This window comes from Dreissena polymorpha, chromosome 12 (genome assembly GCF_020536995.1).
Source record: "Dreissena polymorpha isolate Duluth1 chromosome 12, UMN_Dpol_1.0, whole genome shotgun sequence".
NCBI lineage: Eukaryota > Metazoa > Mollusca > Bivalvia > Myida > Dreissenidae > Dreissena > Dreissena polymorpha.
In genome coordinates, this window is record NC_068366.1 from 50,977,344 (window position 1) to 50,993,326 (window position 15,983).

A 15,983-nucleotide genomic window follows, 5' to 3' on the forward strand; every position below is an offset into this window, starting at 1 on the left:
CATACACAAGCAATCACAATCAATCAATCGCTAAATTATTGAAGGAAACCAATTAAGAACACAATAGAGAAAAAAGAATCAGAAATCGTATAAATAAAGGAAATACATAATGAGTGGAAGTATGGATGTGTCCTGGATATGCTTGCCAACACGGTTGTGTTTTTTTTCATCGCGCATCATTATAAAAAAACGTTGCATGATAACAAGTCTTTCATGAAAGATCTATACGTTGTCAATGATTGCATTCATAACAGTATGTTCATAACACTTATAATCATACCATTAGCATAATATAGATAACACTTTATATTTCTATATTTCCTTTTATGCTATTGTTGCTATAGTCAATGGCTTATACCAACACGTTTATTGAATCTATTGTCTAAACAAAACAAAAAACACGGTATCACTTTCACATTAAGAGCTGGTCGTTGTACATGCTTTTGTTCGAGCGCAATGGTTAAAAGAACAACTGGCGTTTAGTTAATTTAATTCATGAATGGTAAATATGTTAAGACGACTTCGATATCTAAATCATTTAAAAACCGTTTTTAGTTTTCCTTTGTAATAGCACAATTTGTTATCAGTGATTTGGCTATCACTTTTCTTTAAGACGTTGAAACGGTGTGCATTAAATTTACGTATCACTTAATAGGGAATGCAATCACGTGGATTAACGTGCATTAATTTATTGTGGAGTGCTCATATCGAGTGAATTTTGAATTTCTTGCATGATATAGGAAGAAACACCTGTCTTTAAACAGCCGGAGCGGATTAATTAGACATGTAGGTATTTCTTATTAAACTTGAAACATGAACATGGAGGCAGTGATTACACCGCAAATGTATTTTCTTTTCAAACGCGCAAAATGGTAAATTTAATTCTACGTCTCGAACTCACTCTGCTTAATATGATGTTTACTATTGAAACTGATTATTTTCTTGGATTTTTTTAGCCTGGTACTATGATTAGACTGCTACTATTGTAAGACTGGTACTCTGTGGTTAGACTAGTACTGTAGTTAAAAGGACCTGCCCAAAGATTTGACAAATGGAAATTAAAAATGCCATAGATTCCGGAAAGTAAACAAAACTCATGACTTATTACAATATCAAAATTAATAAATTATGAACTTTACTATGTTTATCGTCGTTTCCTTACTTTCACGACATCATACAAAGTAGTTATTAATGAGCAAGCAATTTTGTGGGTTCGATCCGTATGATCGAGGACAGAGCATATTCACATTTTATAAGCTTCATTGTAATCTTAATGTAAATTATGCGCTCCTTTCCATGTTTGACACAGTAAGTGGCATTGGGGATAGGCATACGTGTTGCGTAAGAAACGGGTATGCCGGTCAATCCCAACACTAGAGATACTTATAGTTTCACCGAAATAACTCAATAAGGGATGCTTAGTAAATCCAATGGTCCTTTAATCGAAGTTTATGTAGGCCTATGGTCGGAACGCCCTTTTTAGTCTAAAATTCGATACAAGTTAATGGTTCCTCCATAGTGATGTAATTGGTGTCGTATTTAACGGCACCTTCAAAGGTGCTCAGCTGATGTGAATATGGGACGCGTTAAAAGCAGTCGTATAGTAAACATATGTGTCTTGCTGTGTACAAATTGGGCAAAATGCATGTGCGTAAAGTGTCGTCCCCGATTAGCCTGTGCAGTCCGCACAGGCTAATCAGGGACGACACTTTCCGCTTTAATGGTATTTTTAGTTTCAATGAATTCCCTCCTTACCGAAAATCAAGTTTAGGCGGAAAGTGCTGTCCCTGATTAGTCTGTGCGGACTACACAGGCTAATCTGGGACGACACTTTACGCACATGCATTAAGCCCAGTTTTCCCAGAACGCGGCTTATGTTGTTATTCGCCTCAAACTCAACGTTAACTACCCGATCATGTTCCTTTTACAATCAATGGCAATATGAGAATCGTATCAATATTTGCACACTTTCATTAACATTCATAGACATTCTTACATATTGTTGATTCTTCGCATTCAACCCGGCAAACGTTGACACATATTGTGGGATTTAACGATATCCGAATTTCTATTAATCCACTGTGGTGCCCTTGTAATTGAATGCTTCATAGTCAATAATCGAACACCTTTTCATTTCAAACCCATTGTGAACCATGTTTCGGCTGTTTTTTTTAATTTCCATTTCCCGCTGCCAATAAAAAATCTTTAACAATAGGACATAATTGAATCTTAGGGCTAAAGCATTGATAAAAAAATTCAGACAACCACTCTTGAAGTCAATTACATTTTCCAAACTCCGGATTAAAGTCTTGTCCACAATGAATGCAGCACTTTATCTTAAGTTAGGAATCAAAAATCAATTATATGAGTTGTCACACGTAAATTGTAAGTGGCGTAAAGAAAACTCATATAGCTATCCTTTACAATCTGCGCAGGCATTCCTGTGCATAGATTGTTTTTGGTCGGATTTAAGATGTAGACCATTTTGTGATATTATGTTACTTAAGTTTTACTCATATCAAGCGCTATTGCGACAATTACTGGAAAAGATGGAATACATTTAGAAAACGACGGTAAAAGTAAAGAAATTTTATTACTCAAATTATAATTATAGTATTTGCGATGTTTGATGATCATTATTAATTATCAATTAGAAGTATGAATATGTATGGACAAACGTGTACTCATCCGGTTATGAATTTGAATCTGCTAAAATTATTAATGTTCATTAGCTCGCGCCAGGTTTATGCAACTTAACTGCGGAAATAATCATTCAATCGTGTGACTTTTAGCAGACACGATAAGTTGATAAGTGGATATTATGATCATTAGTATGCACACGACAGACCTAAATTAAAGTCTATCGGTTACCTTTCGACCCGGTTGAATCGTTTAAAGTAACTAATTCACACACTTACTCATTAAACATGTCAAAAGTATGTCACCGATTTACAAAGGAAAGGTTCATATGTACTCATAAAAGAACTAAACCACCATACTCGCTAAGCAAGAAGCAAAATAATGGTAAGTCGATCAAAATTACTCCGGATTATGAAACACTGTTCATTTTCATAGCAAAATATATGTTAGTATATATTTAGTCCGATCAATCTATGCTAAATTTGACTCAAACCTCAAACTATTATTTATTTATTATTTATTGTAATATATATATAAATGCAACTGTTCCGAAATCTAGATACCATTATCAACAACATATCACAAGTCGAGAAAAGACAACATGAAAAAGCACTTTTCGGACGTGTCTATATCATCACTAGTATTAAATTATAATGATATATTCATATAAAAGAACGCACGATATGAAGGTCTACCAATTTAATCCCTTTTTTAATTTCTCAACTGTTGCTAAATTTGTTGATTTGCTATCCGAAATAAATACATAAAACTCAATCATAGACAACACAGGAACACATGTGGTTATTGTGTGATAATGTAATATTGCATCAAAATACTGTTCACCTTGTAGTTTTTTAACTAATTTGTTTTATTGTAATACGTTTCAATTGCACCTTTTCGACTCAATTGTTAAGTTGCCACCAGGGTTCAAGTAAACTAAACTGCGCCGAATCTAAAACATAAAACCAAGAATATCGACTTTATATGTGACACGCGCTTTGATTTAACTCCGCACTTAACAAATATGAAATGCTAAAGTGATAACTAATACTGGGGTAGTAATTAAAGTGAGCACCTTAAGCATTACAAACGAAATAAAATCTTCAAACGCAAACAATATTTGAATCGTTTAAAATATAAACATGTGTCGTGTTTGAATACCGCACGATCTGTAGAGTGAACCGTGGTGCAATGGTATTTAATTGTTAAAGTATAACCGTTTACAAAATCCTCGTAATCTTTAAATTACTCCTTGTATAAATCGATAACGATGAATGTTTGCGCGGTACTTAATTAAGCGTAAACGATTTGTTTGTTTCACGTAAAGTGACAACAAAATTACAGATTTTGAAACATGAATTTGAGTTTACGAGCATGATGCGTGCATAACTTAATGTAGACGAATAATACAGCTATCGGATTTTAAGTACATCAAAACAACACAAGAAACTTTTCGAAAATGATGGGGTATTGTTCACAGAATGGGGCATCTTCCGAAGTGTGTCAGTAGATACCTTAAATTGCTAGATTTTAACAACGAACTAACTATAGAGCGTCTTTATAATTTCATGTACAAGAATACAATTAAACAAGAGATGTGTTTGTCAGAAACACAATGCCCCATTCTGCGCCGCTTTGAAGCCATATATTTGACCTTTGACCTTGAAGGATGACCTTGACCTTTACCTTTCACCACTCAAAATGTGCAGCTCCATGAGATGCACATGCATGCCAAATATTAAGTTGCTATCTGAAGCGACATAGAAGTTATGAGCATTTTTCGAAACCTAAACGCGAAACCTAAACGCAAAGTGTAACGAAAGGACAGACGGACAGACAGACGGACGGTCCGATCACTATATGCCCTCCTTCGGGGACATGAAAAGAAACAAAAAAGTTGGACACCAGCTGGACTCAAACCAGTATCATTTGGATTCAAAGAGGCTACAGCATATACCACTAGGCCATCCGGACCTTGTAAAACTTCCACGATCCACGAATTGTTACAAAATCTAACGAACACAAAAGAATCATTCAAAATTAATAAATCTTATCGCGTTCGCAACCATTTATAATTTTATTAATTCCAAATGATAGAAGTCATAACGAAGCGTTATTTTCAGCATAAATCCTACTCATAATTGGTATTTCGCGATATATTTTTTTGATTCCGTGACAACACCGTCAACAAAATTGCCATTTTTACAACCCGTATCGAGAGATTTCGAATTTTATATTTCACATCATTACTTTACTTTGGGAACATATAATTTCATGTGTTTTAATTTCTAAGCATCATGACCAAGTTTATAAAACAACGCAAAGAAAATTTAAATTGCATTACAATTTATGAATAAGAAACTATAATCAGATAAGCGTCAGTCCATATGTTAAGATAATGTCAGTTATTGCATACATATTAATTCAATCTTTTAAATGTTCTTTAATATTTGATTTTAATCAGGGACGACACTTTCAGCTTAAACTTGTTTTTGCTTAGAAGAGACTCTCTCTAAACAGAAAATATCATAACAGCGGAAAGTGTCGTCCCTAATAAGCCTGTGCGGACTGCACAGGATAATGTGGGACGACACTTTACGCACATGCATTAAACCCCCTTTTCACAGAGCACAGCTAGTATATTTTACGAGGTGTCAGCGCGTAACATTATGTTACGATAACAAGATATAGAATGGATACATAGATACAATAATTACATGAATGCAATTACATGTATAACAATTATGCAATAACTACATATTATCACGTGACGTGTACAATGACTATGGGTCTGTTTTAATTTTCAGGGCGTTGGCCATCGGTATTAAAATCAGTCCTTCCCGGACACAGTCGTCCATCGACGCAAAAGGTAATGCCATCATAAGCCTTCCCGTATTTAGTACCAGACAAATGTTAATAAAATACGCGGTTATCATGTTCATTTCTGGTTTAAAGGACTCCGCTGAACCCTCTTATATGACATCTGTTAATGGGTTTCAAGACATTGTATGTCTGTTTTATTTATGTCGTTTCTGTAATTAAACGCAAAATAGTATACACTTTGACTCAAATTCGTAACATGTTGAGATCTTTTTCAGTTTTATAATATTTATGTGGATCATTTCCTTCATACATAACAGAACATATTTATGACTTCACTCCTTTATTTGTGGTCACATAACATGAAACAAACAATATTTAAGCGGCCTCCTTACCTCTTACTTTTTTGTATTATTAGCGTCGTCGTCATTTGTTTCATAAGTGATCAATTTTGCAAACACGCATGTTTAAATAGGATGACTTTTTGTTAATAACAAATCTTTACTAATTGCGTGCGAAAGACATATTCCCTTAATTCGAAATTTTCTATTGTATTGGTATTCGGAATGTTAGTTGTAGCATGTTTTCAATTTTAAATTACATTTGTTATTTTGCTGATCACTTTTAGATTCCAGCATTTTTGATTAGCTACAAACGTTTGGAGTTAGATCCAGTTAGATCTTTGTTCGCAATATCTTGCAATAACTATATTTTTATTAGGAGGCAGGCAGAAACCCGATATAGACTTCGACTTGCTGGTAACGCGAGTCGAAAACACCATTATGTCTGATAAAGAACGTCAAAACATGGGCATAACTCCACGGCAACTTATGTCGCGCAGTAATCCCGCCTTGTTTGCCGCCGACCGAGAGAAGACGGGCCATGACCTCACAAATCCGCGTGAAATGTACAACATGTTATCCCATAAGACGAAATCCATTGAAGATATAGCCGCGAAGTTTAAGCAGGAGTTAGCCAAAGCCGGTCAATTAACTGGAACGCTTCCAAGCTTATCAAGAACTCGTAGTATGAATGATATTGACAAAACGTCAGGCGACAGGATAAATCACAAGGTGTTAAATGTTTCAGCAATGCGCAATGTCGATCAGAGACTAGACGTGATTTTATTAAACAGACATAGAACGAGTGTCGACGATTTCAGACGTACCTCAGATAGAAAATACCACGCGAGAACTGTGAACTTACCGCGACTTTCCCGACAGACCAGGCATCAGAAAGGCGAAAGAGAGTCAGAAACACTTGAGCTCCCGTCTTTACAGGAGCCAAGGCACATTTCAGAAGAACGAGGGCAAGATTACGGTAATAGCCATGAGGCGCCGAATAACCGGTTAATACAAATCAGAGAAGAACTGTCGGGGTCAGATTCCAAACTTGATAAGTGGTTCTCGGAGATGCCCAATGAGGAGTTCGACAAAGCGCAACGTGCCATATTTGAAGATAGCATCAGAGAGAGGTTACAGGAATTTCAACGGAAGCGACATCGTAAGATTAACTTTCCAAATCAAAGTCTAAACGTGTGCTTAGGGTCAAAAATGAAACGTGTGCCTAACACGTATTTGGAGTTACGCGTCGATTCATTTGGGAAACATTTGCAGACTGAATACAGTCATGATAAACTTAGGAAATACGGACTTCACCAGAAGTCAATGCATCACTTGAAGACCAAAGACTTTAGTGACCCAGAACGGAACGTTCACAGGGACGAGAATCTTCCTCGTATTGCTCTACAGCATCGTTCTCTTACTACCTTAGCCCTTACAAAAGCTAAGCAAAAAGGCGATGGCGAAAAACAGAGCAAACGGAAAAGGGATTATATTGAAATCCCGACCGCAAAGGGACTTAACACTGTGTACATGAATGACAATTTTGATTATTCGGAAAGGGAGCAACGGTTTAAGCATAGACTCGGGACCAGCAACTACGAAGAGTACACCGAGAGATTAAACATGATGAGGGAAGCAAGTGAGTTTTATAATATCAGATCGAATTCGCCAGTTTATTCTCTTAATGATGACGGTGATGAGGTACATTGTGATAAGGATGGCACTAAAACCGCGACAATTGTTAATTTAGCTCTGCCAAATTCAGCACCAAAGATTCGAAAGCCTCACCATATTAAGAAAACTATATTGAAAGAATCTGAAAATGCGCAAAAAGCTGAAAATGATGAGGTAAAAGAAGACAATGAAATCAATGAAAATGAAGAAACATTTGAACACTTTGAAGATGACAAGGGTGAAAATCAAGATTCCGATAAACCAGGCCCCGTAATAACAAAAATTCCGACCGCACAGTCATCGAGAACCTCCGAATCGAAGTCCACATCCTCGTCAATTTTGAGTAATAAAGAAGCGCTGAAGAAATTTAACAAGCTTGAAGTGTTCGCTGAACACGGTAAAATGGCAAACACTCTGCAACAGAGGAATAATTTCAAGGAGTTTAAGGTGCGCAGTTCTGACGCGCTTAGAAATGTAAATTTACCACAATCGTTGAAGTTAGATACTCGGTATCAGACACAACCGCATTCAACCACGGGCGTGATACGTGATGAGATAAACATCCCAGTAAATGATCGAAAACCGGAAGTCGTCTTTCGTTTTGAACCGGGCGAGGTGCACATTACTCGCAGTAATGCCAACCAAACGTTCCTATACTCAAGATCAAGCGAACGAGCGCGGGTCATTTATGGCAAAATACACAGTCACAGCAAAGAACATCTATCAAGGAAAGACTCGAGATTCAAAGAAGAGTTTAAAGACGGGCATTCTATGGCAACGATGAGCACAAAATTGGGTGCATACAAATCAGATCTTAGGCGATTTGAAAGCCGTGCCGTTGACGGTAGCCTAGACTCAACGTCACCAAGACCTGAAGAAACCGCGCAAAATGATATGCTCGTCATCGGCAATGAAGCGACAATACGTCACCATGGTTACTCTACCGCAACAAAAAATCAAACGGACTCTAAAGCAATATCGTATAAACGCGATGCAGCGATGGAAACAGATATAATAGGTTCGGAAAAGGCGTCACAAAGACTCTCAGAACACACGTCAGAGCGACGTCAAAGCGCTGAAGATCTTTCTGAGCCCAGAAGTTGCTCAGGACTAAGCGATTATATTGTAGAAAACAATGACGGAGAAAGTTTGACAAGCGATGGCGAGGAAGCGATGGAAATAGAACTATCGAGTCGATTGAAATCCAATCACAGTGTGTGATCCCTTAAATCATTTAAGTTAAATGCCATCTTTCATTAAATGCTTGAGAAAATGCACTATCCATGTGTATGGTACTGAGAAATGGAATGTATATTTTTTTATTACATGAAAGAGACAAGTACTGCGTTCATTAACGGGTTTTCTCTGACTAAATAGACATAGTAGGAATGTGGTTTGACAAATGTACAGTCATTAACCTTCAACAGTTCAAAACAAATGCTGTAACATGTATACAAATCTTGCAAAACAAGTCCATAAAAGGCAGTTTCAAAGTTTTGAGCGATTAGAATTGTATTTGCTAAAAATAACAGTTTGCACGTTGTGTTATCTTTGTTGTTCATATTATAAGATTTGAAAAGCATATTTTTTTTATTTTTTATGAGTAAAGATTTATGTTCCATACAAAAAGTCTTCCTGTCGGACATAAGCTATTATTTGTTACAACAAGAAGGCATCGTCTGCACGTGTTCATGTTTTTCAGCTAACACAACATATGGTTTCGCTGTGTTCGGTATTTGTTAGTTGTTGAAGAGAAACACCGCATGAGTAATATTCAATAGTATGAACGGTTTCGATATTCCCACTATACCTTGCAGATTTGTTAATATGACTCATATACAGTGCCGGATTAGCACCTTGGAGGCCTAATGATTCAAGTTTTTAAAATTATCGCGCGTTAACGTTTTGTTAACAAACGCGTGCACATCTATCACTCGATGACTTCACTCAATTAAGACTTTTAACAACTGTTAATGTTATTTTATATTTGAATTACGACTGAAATTCATTAAAATTAAATATAACCGCACTTGTCTGTCAACTTCTTGAATAGATGTGACATGGTATAACAATTTCCAATCCGTATTTCACATCTTTCTGCATATACAATACAATGTAATATAGGCCGCAGAAGTCTCGTTTTACATTCGAATTGTAAGAATGCCACTTTTCTTTATATTTGCAGCACCATTACTGTATTGCCCATGGTAATTATGTTGTGTCCGAAAAATGACACTAATCGTCTCTTTCTTATTAAGAACATGCCAGCTTAATATTGGTTTCTTAAAAAAAAATATTTCTAGAAGTAAATAAAACTAAAATAGCAAATAAGAATGTTCGTTTAAGTCAAGAAGAAGGTATATCTTCAAGCCGTAAAATTATAGGTTTTCGTTCAGTATTAGACATAAGTATTTTAGTCATATATTCATTTCCAAAATATTGATAACTTTCTACGGCTTGCGTGGTTTGTGTAAAGATTTGTTCATACGCCACATTGACAAGATTTGTTCATACGCCACAATCACAGGCTTTGTTCATACGCCACATTGACAAGATTTGTTCATACGCCACCTAGACAAGATTTGTTCTTACGCCACATGGTCAGGCTTTGTTCATACGCCACATTGACAATATTTGTCAATACGCCACATGGTCAGGCTTTGTTCGTACGCCACATTGACAAGAGTTGTTCATACGCCACATTGACAAGATTTGTTCATACGCCACATTGACAAGATTTGTTCATACGCCACATGGTAAGGCTTTGTTCATACGCCACATTGACAAGATTTGTTCATACGCCACATGGACAGGCTTTCTTCATACGCCAGATTGACAAGATTTGTTCATACGCCACATTGACAAGATTTGTTCATACACCACATGGACAGGCTTTGTTCATACGCCACATTGACAAGATTTGTTCATACGCCACATTGACAAGATTTGTTCATGCGCCACATGGTCAGGCTTTGTTCTTACGCCACATTGACAAGATTTGTTCATACGCCACATTGACAAGATTTGTTCATACGCAAAATGGGCGAAATTTGTTCATACGCCACGTTGACAGGCTTTGTTCATACGCTACATTGACAAGATTTGTTCATACGCCACATTGGCAAGATTTGTTCATACACCACATGGGCAGTCTTTGTTCATACGCAACATCGACAAGATTTGTTCATACGCCACATTGATAAGATTTGTACATACGCCACATGGACAGGCTTTGTTCATACGCCACATCAACAAGATTTGTTCATACGCCACATTGGCGAGATTTGTTCATACGCCACATGGACAGGCTTTGTTCATACGCGACATGGACGAGATTAGTTCATACGCTACATGGACAGGCTTTGTTCATACGCGACATGGACGAGATTTGTTCATACGCAACATGGACGAGATTCGTTCATACGCTACATGGACAAGATTTATTGAGATTGACCTAGAGTTAAGAATGAATGTGTAATAATAAATTTGATTTAACATTTGGTTTTTGATTTAAATAAGTACGCTTTTGATTTAAGTTAAATTTGTCTCGATCAAATTTGTCCTTTTACTGGTGTTGTTCAAAGTATGAGCAAATGAAATTTTACATTTGAATCGTATATAGACTCTTTAATGATAAGACATCATCATTTTTACAATCACATGTTGGGTGCGATCATATTGGAATTGTTAATTCAAAGGTGTTCATATTTGTAAACAAGTTATTTATCTAAGTGTTGAATCTTTGTAGATCGATTGATATTTACGCTTGTAAACAATTTATTTATGTATTTATGGTCACACACTATTATATTGTATGTGATATGTTTTAACATCGCAGAACAACTTGGTTTTTGCAAATTACGATATTATATATGTTCATATCATAAATAAATAAACCGCTTCGAGTTACACGGAGATTTAAATTATTTCTGTTTTTTTTTTAAATACTTATACATGTTTAAAATAACACACACTTGAATATCAAGAAATATACGTTTATTCCACTGTTTTGAGCTTGAGTAATATGTAAGCATATTTCACAATGCTTTTGTTGAAACTCTAATAGTGATGTCAAAACAATTATGCAAATTATGAGATAAATTTTCAACGTAGTACATATAATCGACAAACGTTCATACCCATAATCAGATTGATTTTGAATTAAAGTTGAAGTATGAAATTATATAATGTTTTAATTTATTAGTCAGTGGAAATAACTCAACGCACCTACTTATAATTATTTTATAAGTGTCATATACGAGTTTTTGCCCTTTTGCTTGCTATTATATTTCGGAGGATAAATATGTATTTGCAAAGATAAAAAAAAACTAGAACATAAAAAACCTTATCTAATCAGCATAAAGTATTTGCTTATTTGTTAATACATGCTTTCCGCGTAGTTGTTTAGTTTTCCTTCCTGTACTATTGTTGTTAATAAGCAACTATAACAAACCATTTGGAACTAAACCCAATCTAATTAGAATACTGTATTAGCTTAATTTTTTCATCTGCATGCTTTTCGCGTCCAATGAGAGTTATTTCCGGCATATTGATATTTTATGGCAACTGCATACACATGCATGCCTTGAATTGTTAGAAATAGTCTAATGGAAGAAAACATAACATTATGCAACTTTATAATGAACGGTTTTTACGATGTAGATGATACACATTGAACGGCATAATCATGCACATCAGGAGATGAAACGTTGTTCTCTCCTATCTTGTGTGAAGGATGTGATAGTTGTATGTTTTCTGTACATAACTTTGCATAAAATATCCCCATATACAGTTCTAGTACTGTACCCGTATATCGACCGTTACGATGCTATTTTAAAATTTCAAAAGCGGCTTCGACATCTTATAAGTTTCATTAGTTTTCTCTTTATTGGCGATAGTTGTTTGGAAGATTTCAACAAACAGTAAGAATGCGCAATCGACTACTCATTTTCGTATAACTTCAAAGACAGTAGTAAATGTTCACACACACGATATGCACATTTTGTTAGTGGAAAAGCATTGAGATATACACATTAATCTTCATATGAATACAGAGATTTCATACATTGTATGTATGTATTTCTTAAGACCTTGCAGTCAATGATAACCCATGAAAGTGCAAGCACTTATTTCCAATGGGTCCTTTTTTGGTTTTTGCTGAAGAAACATCAAGTAGAAGAGACAGTTTTGGGATACAAAGAAACCGGGTGCGATACCCTAGCTCTTTGCGAATAGATTCCTCGGTTCTTTTACGTGCTCAGTGTATAGCACCGTTACACGCGAGAATTACCTGGGTTTCATACCAGTACATCTCTAGTTGGGTGGGAAACACTTGAAGCATTTCTTAAATTTCCGGTGCCCCGACCGGAAATCGAACCGGGGACCTCTGGAATGGTAGACCAGAGTGTTACCACTCGACCACCGTACCACCCAATTATCTCATTTCGACATTATCCCATGTCGTAATTCCGGACTTTATACGATGTAAGTTGTTTATGATTTTGCCTGAAATCAATATGCCATGCCTTTGAAAGTACCCGGAGAAAATCCCACCTGTCCGGTATGGTGACCACCAACCCGCCCCCCCCCCCCTCCCACAAACTCACATGCTTCCGGGAACGGGGATTGGATCCGGGTCGCATTGGTGAGTAGCGCGTGTACCATGACTATCAAGGTTGAAGACAGTTGGCAAGAAACCTTCATCAACTTGACAGTAGCCGGTAAACAGATGGATGTAAAACAGTGAACTTTGAAAGACACGACAAATATTTGAGTCGGGTTCTGATAAAAGAGGGTTTAATGCATGTGCGTAAAATGTTGTCCAAGATAAGCCTGTGCAGTCCGCACAGTCTAATCAGGGACGACACTTTCCGCCTAAATTGGAGTTTTGCTAAGAAGAGACTTCATTTAAACAAAAAATGTCAAGAAGCGGAAAGTGTCGTCCCTGATTAGCCGGTGCAGACTGCACAGGCTAATCTGGGACGACACTTTACGCACAAGCATTATGTCCAGTTTTCTCAGAACGCGACTCATTTATTTAAACTTGCACAGTATACATCGTCTAAACACTAGATATTTCACAAACAATTATGTCACAGAGATAAACATAGTATTCCAATAAACATAAGCAGCATCGTACACGGTTACGAAAAGGCTAGGTAAAATATTGTATATGTGGAGGAGTACTATTTGAAGTTAAATGAAAACATTAGTATTATTTTTTCTTAAAATCAGACGTTCTCTTACAATTTGGCTAATTTATTAAGTCTATTCGTTGTATTCAGCATTTTAATGTGATAACATTAATTGATTCGCGTAGAAGTTTTTCTTACAAGTGCATGAACTGTTTTATAGTTTAAAAAATTAAACATTGGGCCATGAGGGTCTCTATGCGCAAAAGTTTGACTGTATTCGATGTTTAAGTTATGGCTTTCACATGATATTTGTTATGGACTTCTTTTATTATAGTGTAAACTGTAGTGATAATGGTGCTGCATCGTAACCATTCGTCCTTCTTCGGAGTCTCCGTAAAGAGTAGATTTATGCAATAAAAAGCCGGTTGGGTCCAGAGTGAACACATATGTCCTTCACTCTGGACCTGCAGACGATTTATTGCTTAAATCTGCCCATCTTACGGAGGATTCCGGAGATAGTCGATGTATCACGATTGATAGGTCCTTTTTATATACAACCGTATGTTTCAAAGGGATTTGTAAGAATTTATCTTTATTTTGAAATTTTCATTAAATGAATTTAATAAATAAAATTTCAACAATTAAAAATAACAGCATAATTATATGAAAATCGTGCTGAATGCGCGTGTCTTATTAGGGGCAACACTTTCCGCCCTTATAATGTTTTTAAAGTATTGTCTCGAATATAAAAAACAACTAAATATAACAAGAAATATGTAGTCTTGAAGAATGTAGTCTTCGTAAATTCTGACTTTGAAATAAAGTTTGCAATTTACGTTTCTAAATAAATAAATTGAAAACATAAGTTTAACTATTGTGTTTTTTTTCCACTTGTAAGTCGAATATTCACCGCATGAAATGTGTGTTATCATTGTCAAACCACACATTAGTGTAAGTAGATAAAAATTATACTACGGGAGTGCACATCATATGTGTCCTCACATGCCTTATTATGAGTGTATTTCTTCACTATCGAAAAATATCGTATGTTAATATTTGATTTAAACGCAGTTTTCTTTCGACACATTTAATCACACTTTCATAGCCGCGTCATGCGAAAATGGGTCTTATGCGTTTCGGCCAGCGTATCTTACCCCCCGTTCACACATAAACGCCGCTTCTACTAAGATCAAAGCGTGGCCGGAAACGTGGTCGATCGTGACAAATCGCAGTATAAACGAAGTAGAGTCTTCATAAGCGCAGTATGATGGCGGTAGAGTCTTCATGATTGGAGAGCTCTAGCTCTCGCCCCGCTTATTTTGAACATGCTCAAAACAAGCGTAGCGGGATCGTGTCCAACAAGTAACAAGAAAAAAAAAAAGTCGAAGACCATTATTTGCCAAATTGCTCGATTTAGACTCCGATCGGCCTCGATTCGCCCCGATCCAAACCCTTTCCAGATCGTAGCTTGATCCGTATGATCGTCGTAAAGTCTAAGCTCTAGGAGAACGGGGGGTTAAACCCAACATGTGCATTTGCGTAGTCTGATCAGAGGCGATGCTGTTCGCTATAAAATCATTCAATGTGTTTTGGTCTCATTATGTATCTCCTGACCAGACTGAGAGATGCGCAAGCTGAGTGGGCTATATATATGATGGGCGCATGTGGAATAAGACCCATTTTCGCATAAAGAGGGTCATTTAAAATCTCATTGCGAATTGTAAATGGCATATTTTAGAACAATGCTTTTCGATACAAAATTGAATTCAAAAAGGCAAACTTGTAAATAAGGGCAGCCTATCCAGGCTTTCAGGAACGATTTCCAGACGCGCTGACCGAGAACGGCAAACTATTTCGGTAATGTTTGTTTTCTCATCTTGAAAGCAAAATTGTGTTTATCGATAGTCAATTATATTCCCCGAACGATTTGGTAAACGAGTTCTGACCTTGAAACTCTGCGAGATGGATTTTAACGCTAAATTGTAACTGGGCCACAATTTGTGTCGTTTGAACATGCAGATAGTAGTCCGGAATTCCTAACATTGAACAGACATCCTTTGCGCTGAGCACAGACACAGTGATCTAGCCGAAGTTCAGAGGTTTTATCTCGAATCAGCCTATGCAATATTTGAAAATATTCATGCGTGTCTGCTGGCGTTTAGTGAAAGTTATTTAAGGTGAAAAGCTGGGTAAAACAGCTTCGCCGAAAAAGCGCATACGTGCCCCATACCTATGTTTAGGTCAGAGTTGTTGACAACGTGTGAACTGCTAGGGTAACAACTAATGCATAAACAACTAAGTACGGGTCAGCAGGGCTGTCTTTATGACTACCAAATATATTAGTAAAAAGTATTGCTCGCATATTTATTTT

At 36.5% G+C, this 15,983-nt stretch overlaps 1 protein-coding gene across 2 annotated transcripts; it reads left to right on the forward strand.

The window, feature by feature from the left end:
* Positions 1-468: 468 nt before the first annotated feature.
* Positions 469-11,273, forward strand: LOC127854314 (uncharacterized). Of its 2 annotated transcripts, none has more exons than XM_052389421.1 (3): positions 469-786; positions 5,448-5,509; positions 6,181-11,273. In XM_052389421.1, coding segments are annotated over exons 1-3 (2,583 nt in total). In that variant the 5' UTR covers positions 469-784; the 3' UTR covers positions 8,700-11,273. The 2 variants fall into 2 exon arrangements, with proteins under 2 accessions (XP_052245381.1, XP_052245382.1); XM_052389422.1 differs by lacking the exon at positions 469-786 and adding an exon at positions 2,434-2,579.
* The last annotated feature ends 4,710 nt before the right edge of the window (positions 11,274-15,983 follow it).

Coding starts and splice junctions, on each gene's coding strand:
- LOC127854314 (XM_052389421.1), top strand. Junction 5,510..6,180: donor GTCGTCCATCGACGCAAAAG/GTAATGCCATCA, acceptor TATTTTTATTAG/GAGGCAGGCAGAAACCCGAT.